Below are 15,386 nucleotides of genomic sequence, written 5' to 3'. Positions count from 1 at the left end.
TTTCATTCTACGCGCTGCTTGAATTGCGCTGCTTTCACAAGCAAGCTTGAAAATAGAGGAGACGCCAATTTTTTGCACGTGTGCAATTTTTAAACGTGTGCTGCCGCTACGCTTGTGGACCGCTTAGCGAATGCATCTCTTGCGGTGTAAATGAGGCCTCACCCCCAGCGGTCGGCATCTTTGTGATGTCGCAGACTTTTTGACATCGTGGCTGGGGACAATGAGGAGCCTGCTAGTTACACATATTTCTTGCACTAAGTACCAATACTTTTGTCAAATAGAAGCTGTCAGTAATGTTTGTTGGTAATGATTGTGTAATGTTGGGTAATGATGATGATGTACAGCGAACACTAATGCAAGTGCTATTGTTAGCTTGCCAACTAATTAGCCAGCAAGTTAACATTAGCTGTTTGTGTATCTGTTAGTTTGCTAGCTAATGTTCTCATTTGCTAGCTAGCTAACATCCTCCTGGCTGTGGCAGCCCTTTTTTTTTAGCACTGATGTTGTGGTGTAGCTTTGATTTATGTGTGGGCAAAGATAGCGGTTAAATGTTAGCAATAATGCTCCACAGTCCGTTTGCAATTCCCTGATTAAAAAGAAGAAGTCAAAAAAGAAGAAGAGGTGGGTAAAACTTCCAGTAAGTGCAAAAAGTACATGATTTGAGACAGCACTACCCTGTTGAAATTAGTGCACCACACAAGAATCATACATAGTGTACATAGTGACACAGACACATTCATAAACACACAGTAACAATGCAAGCTCCTCCCACTTTCAAATTTAATGCTGCAGTTTAGGTGTAAAACCATCCAGCGTCTTTGTAATATCAAGGGCTCCAACCACATCACTAGAACTAACTGTTTCTTTGAGATACTGAATATTTTTCATCCATTGCTTTTGCAATTAAAATATTTTCAGGCACATAAAGAACTTTACATGCTGATCTCCTCATAAACTCTCAGTCATGTCTGATTGTTTGGTGTGGTTACACCCATCAGTGAGGGTCGGTGTGGTCAGATTTGAATCAGACTTGAGACTTTGAGTCAGAGAGGCGAGCAAAACTGTTTTAGAGCCAGCTTAATTTACTCCTCAAAACCACTGTGTGTAGAAATTGAAAATGTGAGAACTCAGACTTTGGTGCCTCCAGTGGTTGTGTTAAAAAACACAATATAGCAAACAGTACACACTGCTGTCATCCAATATGGACCTGAGTTGGGGGCACTGAGAATAGTGGACTAAAAGTATCATAGACTGCACCATTTTTCACCAGGATTGTTCTGGAACAGAACAAAACACACGTATAGGAGGGCTTTAAGTTAGGAAATAAGGTTTAAAAAGTCATAAATAAGACTAAGAATCAGGCAGGAAATCATTGCTGATACTTGTTCCTATGGAAACGATTTACACAGTACTCAGAGAGTAATGGGGTTCTATGCATTGCCTTATTTGTTATTCATACAGTGAATTTAAATAGGCTATCTTCTGAGGATAAGGCACCTGGGAGAGATGCTGCTAAAATGTGTAAATTTCATAAAATGGATGTTTATCCAAAATAGTTTTCAAAAAGAGTGTTTCCTCAAACAGATTTTCATTCAAATGAGATGTTGTTCCCAGCTGATAGGAAATATGGTCCTCTGATGGTGAGAGCAGCTCTCTGTACTGTCAAAATAACCCCAACTCAAGGTCCACTTACTAACAACCTCAACTCTGTCACTGTCTACATCAGTGAAAGATGATCATAGGAAGTGATATGTGGCTGAATGCTCTGGAAAAGTTTACGCTGGGTCAATAGCATAGATGCTCACAAGTCACTTTTTGCAATTCCAAGTCAAGTCTCAAGTCTCTTATGAGCATCTGTCATCTGCTGCTAAAGCTTTATTTATGGAATTCAAAGCACAGTCTGTATTATCATCACTCCTTCATCCAAACAGCATAGTAGTGTAGTGTAGTGAATAGTTGTTTGGTATGTGATCATCACTTTAGACAGGCTGCTGCAATGCAATATAAACATGCATAAACACATGATGAAAGCTTTCCTTTAAAGTTAATAACTGCATTTTGCCCCTAAGATTAAAGTAAAGTTACTCAGTGTGACAGGAAAATATTGCTAACATTATTAGGTATGCAATAAAAATGGTAACCTCTATTTCAATGACATAGTACAACTATATTGTTTAATTACACTAGGCCTCCAATAATGGCAAAAAAATATGATCACAACCATTTATTCCATATTGATCAGTGTCAATATTGATATCCATCAGGATATGGCATTATCAGGGTTTCCCACACATTAAGTTATTTGTGATGCCTGCCACTATTAAAACATCTGCTGCCACGTTGTGATTTTTTATTTATGGAGCTGAACCATTTATGAGGAGCACTGTTGGAATATATATACTGTTCAGTTAGTCAAAGTAAAACTTAACTATTCAGTGAACTGGGTCTAAAAGTTTGCCTCTACAGCAGCTGCTCCTCTCATCTACTGACCTGATCTGATCGGCTCTGATCGGAATGACTGATCACTTATTCCACCTGCGCTGCATTGACAAACCTGTAAAAAGAAAAAGAATTTAGAGAGGGGGCCCACCGGCAAGAAAAAAAGGAAAGTTAGTTCTTCTACATCGCCTCTGAAGCGGAAATACAGTTTAGGTTTTATCTCCTATTTAAAGGAGCAGTGTGTAAGATTTAGGGGGATTTAGTGGCATCTAGTGGTGAGGACTGCCGATTGCAACCAGCTGAAACTTCTCCAGTTTAGAATTTTTTCAGTGTTGATTATTCAGGAGGTTTTTATCAGGAGCTGAATTATCTGCAGAGGTCTCCTCCTATAGCTGCAAGCTTTGAATCTTGCATCAACAACACGCATCATGTTGTCTTTCTGGCACTGAACAGTTTCCGCTCAGAAAAGAAAAACTGAACTCATCTATTCTGACTCTTCTCTTATTCATGTGCATGTGTTCTTCTTAGGCTCATAAATTATTAACACAGAGTGGTTTTTAAGTACTAACTGTAAACGTTTCTGTAGAAGGCAGAATAATAGCATAACATAATAATGTCAGAAAGATGTGAAAGGAAACAAATTCACTTCCATTTTATTTGTAAAGCCCAATACACAGATCACAGTTTTGCCTCAGAGGGCACCTAAAATCAGCATAAAAATTAAAGAGGTTTGGTTTGATTCAGCGGAGAGAAGGGTGATGTGTTCTTCTGTGAGCTATCACTCTTTCTGCTCTGACATCTTTGAACATGTCCTCTGCTAGGCAACAGTGCTTTCATAAACTATGAATCAACAACATCTTTCAGAAAACAACAGCATGACTGCACTGTCCATCGCTCTCACTATGAGATCATGGTTACAGCATGAACAGTGTCCTGGATTTTAACGAGGAGCTGTGAGAATGACTGTTTTTGATTTGATTCCTGGTAAATGCATAGGATGTTTCTATAAGGATAAAAGAGTTGTAAAAAGTAACTTAATGAGACTGTTTATTGTGCTGCAGCTGCAGTGCTGTTTGAAATACCTTCCTCATGTTCTCTGTGGATTTGAGGCTTTTCTTTGGAATGGCCAAACTGCACGACCCTGCGGTACTCGCAGGGAACTGATGATTATGCAAAAGAAAAATCTCCTGATTGCAAAAATTGCCAGTTACCAGAGGCTCCTGCTGCCAGGATAATAAAGTTTGGGATCAGAACTTTTTGTTGAGGTTTCAGCTTTGACCCTTCTCTGTTCTTATCTGCAGTCCTCCAGCAGTTCTGTATATTTTCATTTACACTCCTGCCCTGCAGTTCCCAGCTCATTTTCCCTGCCAGCGACTTTCATGCCATAACGAGGTGTTCTGTTTAGACTTCGGGTGAATTACATGGTTTTAGGGGGAATTGTTAAACAGCCTTGGACACATAATTACCTAAGAAAAAAACAACTGTAATTTCTCAAAAAGCATGGCTCCGAGCTCTGCTGTGCCCACACGATCAGCAGTGTGAATGAACACAATAGCCAGCACAATCCTTTCACAAAAAACATTTTGATTCTCTTTGTACCTTTTGTGTCTGTTCTAAAATAAACAGCAACTCTGACATGATGTTCACAGACAAGGTGAAATAGTTTTTATACAAACTTCAAATGCATGTTGAACCATAGCGAGCAGAACCTGCACAAACTATTATTTTGTCAATGTCAGGACAAAGATGGATATTCAAGAAAGGTGTATGCTTGCAGAATCTGTTGGGTGCCACAATAAGACTTTGTTTTATAGAGGTCGGAATCACCAGAGACCCCCTGATCCAGTATCATCAAGATACTTAGTTTGGGATACAATGTTATTGTGATTCTAAATAGTTTGCGATATGCTGCGTAATGTGACAACATATATTGCGATTTGTTTCCTTTTTCAACTGGAAATGAATGAAAAACTTTGTCAGCCCCTGTTTTTATCTAATGAGATACAACTTGCCACTTCACCGTGGCATCATAATATTCTGTGAAAAAACACCTTTCTGGCCATCACACATCATCATAACTCAGAAACAGAAGGGGAGACATTTGGTCAGATACTGACTTGATTGAAAGCCATATGGCTCTACATGTTTATTTTGATGTTCGTATTACTAAGTCAAATTTGTTCATCTTAACAGGTAAAAATATAACGTCTTAACACATCAAATGTGCGTTAAGACAACAGAAAATGCCCTGTTAACAAGAACATGTATGTGTCTGAGGACGTTCAGAGCATTAAAGCTTCCATGCCATTGGTTGGTTTTAACATACACACGCCTTTCTGACGTAGCGACTGTGTTGGCCAATGTGGGCTCTTGTTAGTGAGTAGGCTACATCTTCTAGGCAACTTCAATTTAGTATTTGGGACAGTTCATTTTGTGCAGGGGGGATAAATACTGTCATGAACTCCCAGTGACTGCCACATACCACCTTATTCCTAGCCCCATGATACTGCATAAATTATAGACCATTTCAAACTTGACAACATAAACATTCTAATGGGTCTCTTGGTACTTCCTGCTAGAATGTTTGTTAATGCAGTAACTGACAGGAAGTGCACAGGGACCAAAGCTGTTGCCCTAGCAACAGAGCATCAGTGAAACAGTCTATAGGCACGGCTTCCAGTGGTGAACTGGAACTGGCGTTTTCCTATTGTAACGGTATGCTAACGGTATGCTAATCCTCTTCTAGAGTGAAATGTGGAACAGACCACCTGTTACACTTCAAACAGTGTAACATGATTGTACCTTTGTCATCTCTGAAAGCCACCTCAAGGCCCGAACATACTCGGGCGTACTATTAGCAGAGCGCACTTCCACGTTGTCGTTTCCTGTAAAAATGTCCATGAAAAATCCCTGCAATGTGAAAAATACATGCCGAGCAGTCACTGGTGCACGGAGCGGAGTCCGTGCGGTCGTAAAATCTGAGCTTTGCGTGCACAGGGCTTGCGGACGTCCGCTTTGAGTCCACGCGGACCTCCGCGGAGTCCGTTCTGCATACGTTCCACCCAAGTATGTTCGGGCCTTTAGAGCATTGGTTGTTTTCCTTTTTAACCATGCGTCTTAGCAGTTAGCTTGCCTTGTTCTGTTAGCATATTGTTAAATTTAACAGAGCCCAAGCTAGCTTGCAGAAAACATTTACTCCTAAAAGATGATTTCTTACAACTCATAAACACAGAGTAATACATGAGGCAAACAATTTACATAATTCTTTGTTAATGTTATTTGTAAAGTGAGTAAATGTGATGTTTGCCAGCTAATGCTCTGCTTGCCTTAATACACATTTTTATCATTGCTGACTTATTTAAATCAGACAAGTGAAACATGACGCTGAATTCAGCAGCAGACCTCAGTAATAATCAGTAATATAAGGCAGACGAAAAACAAGTAACTTTAGACATTTATTTTATATAATATGAAAGAATTCTGGCAAATCAGTAACAGACTCAGAATTGATAACTAAGCACTGTTCCCAATGTAGGCTACTCGAATTGAATTCTGCCATCCAGTGGACAAGTAGCCCACAATATACACCGAATACTGTTTCATCAGTTAACACACATTTGACACAAAGATGTTATATTTTTAGCTGTTAAAACAAAATTGACTTATTAATAAGAACATGAAAATAGCAGTTTAAAGTCCTGCATCCAGTGAGATTTGGTGGGGCCAACCAAAATTTTGCCACATACACTGCAATTTTTTTTATGGCCCATTCAGCGTCATTACCATACAACAAAAACTTTTTTTTTTTTTTTTTTTTTTTTAATATACCATTTTCCATACCAGTTGAACTAACTGACCCAACAGTAAGACGCAAGACACAGCATGGCTCAAATTTGTGCATGTTTACTTTGGGATTCTGTATAAAAATAAAGTCATCAAATAGTAAACAGATATGCAACATCATGCAAGAAACATTTAAATAAAAATGAAAACCCCCAAAAGCTATGTTATTGTGACATTTTTGAACATCCCCAAACTACATGGAGCTAATACCATTCATTCATTCATCTTCTAACCGCTTCATCCTCTTGAGGGTCGCGGGGGGGCTGGAGCCTATCCCAGCTGACATCGGGCGAGAGGCAGGGTTCACCCTGGACAGGTCGCCAGACTATCGCAGGGCTGACACATAGAGACAAACAACCATTCACGCTCACATTCACACCTACGGACAATTTAGAGTCACCAATTAACCTAGTCCCCAATCTGCATGTCTTTGGACTGTGGGAGGAAGCCAGAGTGCCCGGAGAGAACCCACGCTGACACGGGGAGAACATGCAAACTCCGCACAGAAGGGCTGCCATGCCCGGGATCGAACCGACAACCCTCTTGCTGTGAGGCGAGAGTGCTAACCACCACACCACCGTGCCGCCCCGAGCTAATACCAATTTAAATTAAAAAAAAAATTAAATTAAAGTTTAGCCATTTACACAAACAATTCCCAAAATAGGGAGGCTACTGTCAAAGTCTTTAAGATCTGTGTGCTTTGTTGTACTTGCTTGTGGCCTTTTTTGAGGCCTTGATGATTTCTGATGAGGACTCCCACATGAAGCAGGACTCCAGGCCAGCCATCTTTATTGTCATTATTGATGACAGGGTTCCATCCAGAGCCATGTATATACTACTATATATACAGTAATTAATATATAATTATAAAGCAGCATAGAGGAATGGTTTTGTATAGATAAAACAGACAAAATTAATTAGGCATCAACGTACAGTATACTTTTACAGCTGCATTGAAACCTCAAAATAATATGTACAAAGCTCTCGAAATGCCTTTAAATGATCTCACAACACACAAAAAACAAATATGCAAATGTTACTTAAAGTTTAAGAGCACAAGGACTTAACATACATACCTGAAAAGAGCGGGGGAAATCGATCTTCTTCTTCTTCTTCTTCTTCTTCTTCTTCTTCTTCTTCTTCTCCTTGTTCTGAGTACAATCCCGGTGTCAATTGGGCCACAGCGCCACCAATATCCAATGTAGCGGTCGGGAGGTATATTGCACATTGAAACAAGGACTTCTTTTGTTTTGGCTCAGACGGTCACTTCAGCGTGAGAAATCGGGTGTGTGGTGTGAGAGCGTGTGAAGCCAATCAAATGCGTGTGTCTCACGGCCAATGCGTGAGAGTTGGCAGCCCTGGACATGGATGTAAACTGTTACTGTAACCTTGATGTGACAGGTCTACTAAATAAATGCATGATTAATCAATTATAAGATATTCATACTATTTATATTAGAGTGTGACTGATATTAATTTTTGAGGCTGACATTTTACAATCAAATAATTAACTTGACAGTGGTGGGACGAAGTATGTAATAAGCAACATTGTCAGTGACTTACTGAGCCTCTAAAGTCCCAAAAGGTGATTTTTTTTGTTTTGTTTTGGTTTTTTTGTTTGCGCACAAGTTTGTTATCTTCTAGGAACATGTTAGTTAACGGACGTGCATATATAAAGGGCGTCATGGCTGACCAAAATACATGTCTTTCTGTCATGTTTAAATTCCTTGCCTAAAGTTTCGAGGACTGTCTCTGTATCTTGTCATTCAGGAACTGTAGCTTGCTGTCTTTTTTGTTTTGTTTTTTCTCCCTCCATTGTTCTGCCAACTGTGTTCTTGGCACAAAGGCAACATTTATACTTTGCCACATGGATAATTACAATCACACGCAACAAAAGGGCACATTGCAGTCATCTACAAAACTTTATAGACCTGTTTGCCCTGTTTTATCATTAGAACAATATCTTTTGTCAATTAGACCTTGAGGTGGGGCAGATAGTGATTGCAAGTGAAGCACAACTCATGGTGCTATCAGCAACAATCCATTCTTTGAGAATATGCCCCTCAGACTATTGCTTGCTCTCTTTTAAGCCCTCTCCTTGCCCCACTGGAGTTTTTGTAGAGTTTAAGTTTAAGCTCAAGGTGAAACTAACATTTCAGGATAGTGATCTTCAGTTTGGAGCCTCTCCTTTAGGATTCTGGTAGAAGGTTAGGGTTACAGGTCAGAAATAAAGAGAGCCACCTATCAGTGGTCAGAGGTCAGACACCATCTGTGTCTGAGACAGTGTGATGGATGAGGGTGTACTGAGGGAATGTAGTTAGTAGATCTTCATAAGAACACAAGTATGTGTCAGAGGAATCGATGGAGCCTCTCAGTCTCTCACACACACTTACACACACACAGTTTGGATGTTTCCCCAGACAGTAACTGTTGCAGAATGACGCTCTTTGCCTGAAATGGCCTTTTTACTGCTCTGTGTTGTCTAGGACAATAATTCTTCTGGCTGCACTGTTCATCATCAGGGCTTTTCTGTCAGGAGACATAGAGGACTTAACTTCAACCATATGTCTCCTCATATTTCGACCTCCTTCTGATTAGACCATACATTTAATCAATGTCCTTTTTTAACATAAAGCAGATCTTATTAATAAGAACATTTCCACCAGGGATTAACATGTTGTTAACACACTGTAGGGCACAAAGGGAGAGACGTGAGGCAATCGTACTGCGTGAGGTGAACAAGACAGGTGTCCTGAAAACAACGGAAAGTTAGTTATTGTAGTTTGATCAACTTATTTCTGATTAGCAGCTCTCATCAGCCATTGCAGCAGCAGCAATTAAGGTACTTTAAAACTCTAAGCGCCAGTGGCTACAATTAGCATCACCAGTTATTATCTCATTATCGCTGATCCGTCACATATAACGTCCATAAATCTGCTTAGAAATCATACAGGAAAAAGACACTCCTCATAACTGCACAATGTCCCTGAGAATGATCATATTTTTCTGTCTCCTTGAGTATGAGAGTAATCCAGTGACAGCCATCTGTCTATCCATGGGTACATGCAAACAGGGGCTGCTAATAGCAAATTCAGAATTCTGCTTCTTGTAATGCTACCAATTAAACACCGTGTAATTAAATATAAGCTAAAACAAACAACAGGCCTCAATGTGTAGCCCACAGCTAACTAACTGACTCCATTACAACATTATACCTTCTGTTGAAAACCTCCACTAAGTTAGAGTAACTGTAATTCCAGAAATTAAAGCATGATGATCTTCCAAATCAAAGTAAGAACAGAAAATAAACAACAGGAGTGAAAAAATTCCAATCAGATTCTGTCTGACCTCAGTATGGAAATTGCGTAGGTGGAGCTGGCAGACTTGTCAAAAAAACACTGTGTCAAGGGAAGCATATTCTCAGGGGACTGGTGCGGGGTGGAAAGTCAGGGTCATGTAACAGATGGAGACTGGCAAACGCATCCATTGGCTACTTTTCAGTAGCCTAGCTAACTAGGCTAAAAGCCTAGGTATGTTTGAATTGGAGTAGTTTTGTACAAAGTGTCATCGATCATGTCTGAAGGCAAAAGTGTTTATACCTCTTCCAAATGTCCAGGTTCAAAGGTGCATCAACAATCTGGCGTGAAGACTTTCACCCAGTTTGTGTTCCAAGTAAAAACAAAAGTCAATGTTTTTTTCGTCTAATGGTAACTTAGGCAACTAAGACTCATGAAACCCAAAGTCTCCGTTTTTTAAATGTAACATTATGTAACTTAGGTACCTACATCCTGTGTGAAACCAAAAGTCAGTGTTTTAAATGTTGGTTATTTAGGCAACTACATCACATGTGAAACCAAAAGTCACCGTTGTTTTAATTTAATGTTACATAACACTGAGTAACTTCCATACCTACTTTCCGTGTGAAGCCCAAAATCACCGTTGGTTTTCACGGTACGTTACGTTACATCACTCAGGTACCACTAAGTATCACTATGTCCCGTGTGACACCCAAAGTCGTCGTTGAATTTAATATTGTTACATAACTTAGGTACCTGCATCCCGTGTAAAACAGAAGTCACCATTGTTTTAATGTTATGCTATTTATGTACAGTCATTGTGTACTGATGTCACTCACGCAATATTTTTTTTACATTATGTTATATTGCATTACCATACCTTACCTGACCTTACCTTACCTTACCTTACCTTACCTTACCTGACCTTACCTTACCTTACCTTACCTTACCTGACCTTACCTTACCTTACCTTACCTGACCTTACCTCACCTCACCTTATCATGCATTACCTTACCTAACCTTACCTCATTTATGTGATGTTTTTACATGACATGACATTCATTCATTGCGTTGTCTGTTATATTATGTTCTCTTATGTAATTACGTGAATTACATGTAAGTACTTGAACTTGCATATTTTAACCCAAGACATTTTCTTTTTTCTAAACCTAATCACGTAATTTTGTTGCCAAAACCTAACCGCGACAACTTTATAACATTAACAACATGTTTTGATATGTTTATATCAAGGCTGTAGCCATGGAGTCAACACTGAGGGGGACCAGGGGTGTTGAGGAGTTGAAAACATCCGGGGCTGTAGCCCTGAAGTGTGAACAATTTTTTACCTGGGATCCCCCCCCCCCCCCGGAAAAGTTTGAATAATTCCCTGTTAAACATGTGATTTTAATGTATTTTGACCTTCTGTTATTGGGTTGCCCAAATTGTTGGAAACCTGGAAGTCCCCCAAATGGGGGACTTTGAGAATGACTTTGCAAACACAGTGTGAAACAATGCACTGATCACGAAGATTATAGTGATGTTGCACATCAAATTAAACGGCAGAACCTGGGCTACAAGGCTGCCCTATAGAATAGCAATGATGTTGTTTTTCAGTTTCAGTTATATATTGGGGGGACATTTTGGGCATATCTGAACATTGGGGGGGACATGTTAATATTTGGACATATTTCTAGCTGATAAATGGTGCCAGCCTGCTTTCATGGACTTAACAAGGGCAGCATCTATACACCTGACACAACTTGTTTTGCGAGCCACCAATAAACACAGAGAAGAACAACAACTGCAGCACGCAGTCTAGAGGACACAACATATTGTGGTGTGGAAGTCTTTCATAGTCTTTCAGAGGAAGACAACAGGATCGCGCAAAGGGGTCTGATCTCTGACCGCCCAACACCGATTAGATCCAGAGCTGAAGGACCATCACCAGACTGTTTGCAGAAACTAATTAGCTGCGGCTGCTTACATCCAACGGCTAGACTCTGTTGTTAAACTTATTAATAACTGCTAGCCATGTGATGCTAAAGGTAGCAATCATTTGTATCATTACCTGGTAACCCAGTCTGGAGCACCGCTCTCTCTGGCTTCGCGTGTGCGTGACACACAGACGTTTGTTTGCCCGAGTTGAGTGTTAATGTGTGAGGTGAATCAGTAACACATCCTTATTCTTCTGGTAGTTGTAGGCTAGTCTATTGTGGTATGGTGAGATGACGCCTGGATGTGTTTATAAAAATGCAGCATGACGATATAAACATTCCATTCACTAGATGTAATGCAGACCTGCCAATGCGCATTTAACCTGTTCATATGAGTCAGCTGTCAGTGTTTGAGACTCCACTCTGCAGTGTAGTTTATACGCTTTACTGATAGACCAGAGAATTACACAATAACGCTGGTCTGTATTTATTATGCTCATCTGTAGTGTAGGGTGATGGGGGGAAGGAATGTTGAGGATAGATCATTTGACAATATCAGAATATACCCAGAAAATCTCCCTCTTTTTCACAGCCTAATGTTGGCAGGTATGGAAGAGTCACAACTGTTGTTTGTTTTTGTTGTGTTAACAATAGTGATGTCAGTTTGATTTGGTTGGGTCAGAGCTATTGAATATTTAATCATCCATATTTTCTCACTACATTTTAGCCTTCCTTACCCTCAGGTGCACGTAAACTACAGGTTATGCGCTTCTTTTTAAAATACAAAAATAGCAAATTGTCGGTTATCACATCAGTTATCGACCATGAGAAGCAGGTAATTATCGGTTGAAAATATCCATATTGATGCTTCCCTGACCACTCTCTGCATTAAGTGATCTGTTTGTGATAGTTGTCTGTACATCAGTGGATACAAAGCAAGCAACACCCTCAAGAAACAACTGACATAAACTGTAACTGTTTCTTAGACTTCAGAAAATAGACTAATGAATGCAGTGAAATTATAGCATTGTGCAGTTGTTTTTTTCTTGTGTAACAAGCCTAAAAGACACGTATTTAACAGTGTTTAGCGCATGTCTATGTCACACAAACCCACGATGCTCAGTGTAATACTAGAGAGCACAGCACCCACTCCATGGTTCACAGTCCATGGAGGGGTTCTGTGGGGGAGCTGGAATCCAGTGGCAGAATGATGAACAGTAATCTTCCCTGAGTCATGCTGTGGTAGTTGGTGATAATTCACTGTTGCACCCTGCAATGTGTCCTCACTCTGCTGTAGCCTTTGAGAAGAAAAACACATTTGAACCAATTTCAAAGTAGCTGAAGGGGGAGAGGACAGCTACAGCAGGTAACCAAACAAATATAGAAGAGGTGGCATTAAGTCAGTGTAATGGGTGAACATGGGACATATGTATGGATGTATGGGAGAATTCTTTAGACGACATTGCTTCGCTGGTGCACTTATAAATGTTTGGAGGAATAGTCAACTGATAAACACTGGTGAACAGACCATGCTAGGATTTATAATACCCACTGGTGGTCAAAAAATAAATGCCAGTTACCTTAAAACCAGTTGTTCGTGAGAAGCACATTTCATTGTTGACAGTAAAATACTGTGCTTAAGATGCAATCATTTTTCGGCCTATTGGGGCCAGTTGAACTTGAACATTTTAAGAAAACCCTATAGATTCAGTCATTGTCTGGTCACTGTTAGGGAACATGGTGAGGGCGAAATCAGGAAAGGGGAAGACAGTCCCTTTCCCCAGCCTGTACTGTAATTGCAGTTTTTAAACTCACAATACATTTTCCATAGGTATGATTAATTAAATATACCATAATATCAGTGGTCTGCAGCCATTAACACTATGATGTGATAGAGTAGCAATATGTTTTAATGAATTTCATGCACGTTTCAAGACAGTATAGCAGTGCTAACGCTACTCATCAACAGTGGCCTATGTTTTAACAATGTGATATAACACTATCATGCAGGGATTTGCAGTCTCAAGAACTACATGTACTTGGAGGCTCTTTTTTTTTTACCACCATTTGGATAATGCGTTACATCCTATTTGTTTAACCAACCGAAATGGGCTCTGTGCACCAGCTCCAAGTAGGCATGAGTATTTCCTGTCCTATACTACTGGATTAAGTGATTAATCAGGTGTGTTCAGGGTGTGCTGCACACCTGATTAATCACTTAATCCAGTAGTATCATGCCTACTTCCTTTCAGGAAGTAGTGGAGCTGGTGCACAAAGCCTATTGCCATCACCAAACCCTCCAGACCCTGTGTAAATTAACAGTTATTTAAGTGTGTAAAGAGCCAGTATATTTTTCGTCTTACAGGATGAATTGAGATTTTATTTCAACCAAACCAGAGCCAGTGATTGTTGAAACAGTGGAAAGACAATCCATGTTGTTTTCTGTGAGTTTTATTTTGTTTCCGTCGACTTTGAATCAAGCATGTTTTATGATGATAAAAAATACTGTTTATTTAAATGGAGTCTGGTGTGTTTGATGATAACTAATCTCAGACTGTTTCTGGTTAAATACAAAGGATCTTACTCTGTAACAAAAAGGTCTGTCTCTGTAGGGGTCCTATCCATTTTCTTGTCAGAGTAACAATCTGAGCCTGTCATTAAGTACATATACATGACATTAGAGAAAATTGATTTATTGTTTAGGCCGACTAAAACCAAACTTTTAAAATACATGCAAACATGTTCGTCTGAGTGAATTCATAATTCTAAATTGAATTTCTCACACACAGAGATAATGTGATTGGTAGTCAGATTACTCCTGCATGTATACTGTAGTCAGTTGGACCAAAACAAGCACTTTCAGTGGATGTACATTGACGATGCAAACATGCCTTTAGTGTTTCCATTGCAGCCTGGCTGCTGCTTAAATTGTTATTCCTGTTGTTCACTTGGACACAAAATGTGGGAAAGTGGGGTCCAGGTTGAACTATATGTATATATATATATATAATAAAGTTTATTTGACATGCAGAAAGCCACACAGCAACTCTTTGTCTTGCCTCTCCGTGTAAAAGGATGTGACATTATTTGTATGCAGTCCTATAAATACTGACTGTACCTGTTACCTTGTTTTGGTGTTTTCCACAAGCTCACCAGCATTACCTCCTTCCTGTCTTTTTTTCCCTCTACCCAGGGGCCTGATATCCTTGAATTCAAGTGACACCTACTACCTGGAGCCAATCATTGGTGTGGATCCTCACTACCATTCACTGTGGAGTACAGAGGAACTGCCAGTTAAAGGTGGAAACTGTGGGCACGGCCATCACACCACACAGTCCAACCACATCCCCGACCTGCTCAGACCGTTTCACTCCAGAGTGAGTCCCCCACACACCAACAACACTCATCTGCTAGAAAAGCAGGGTGTTTTCCTGATATAAAGATAAATAGTGTGGTGATACTGCAATTTTGTCTTCAACACTAACTTTAAAGAAAGAGTCAGCTAACAGGGAAATACATTTGTTTGCTGTCTTGCCCAAACACAGATGAAAAGATCAATAACAATTTCATTGCTGTACATCCAAAGACACACAAGTGGATTTCCCAAGATACTGTTCCAGAAGCATCTGAAAAATGATTACTATTGTAATACCACATCAAAAAAACAAAGTGTCTTGTAGCATCTTTTGCTCAAGGGTTTTAATGTCATTAAGATGCAAAAGAAATCCATATTTCCCTCCTGGTGCCTTTCTCGATGAACCAAGGTTTATTTAATAATCATGTTTCAGTCAGAGTAGAGTCACATCAGACACCTGTTGTCATAGACCTGATGACTTGAGTCATGTCTGGAGGCTACAGCTCTGGGAACAGACTA

At 39.8% G+C, this 15,386-nt stretch overlaps 1 protein-coding gene across 1 annotated transcript in view; it reads left to right on the top strand.

Annotated features, from left to right (window-relative positions):
• The window catches only part of adam19a (ADAM metallopeptidase domain 19a), a 275,264-nt gene that overhangs the window by 191,579 nt on the left and 68,299 nt on the right, over positions 1-15,386 (top strand). Inside the window, exon 6 of the mRNA XM_049568017.1 lies at positions 14,706-14,889. Coding sequence (XP_049423974.1) covers positions 14,706-14,889 — 184 coding nt within the window. The remainder of the gene's footprint in view (positions 1-14,705; positions 14,890-15,386) is intronic.

The sequence above is a fragment of the Epinephelus fuscoguttatus genome, linkage group LG23, assembly GCF_011397635.1.
Source record: "Epinephelus fuscoguttatus linkage group LG23, E.fuscoguttatus.final_Chr_v1".
NCBI classification, from domain to species: Eukaryota; Metazoa; Chordata; class Actinopteri; order Perciformes; family Serranidae; genus Epinephelus; species Epinephelus fuscoguttatus.
The sequence above is the reverse complement of the archived record's forward strand: the minus strand, read 5'-3'. Positions and strand labels throughout refer to the sequence as shown.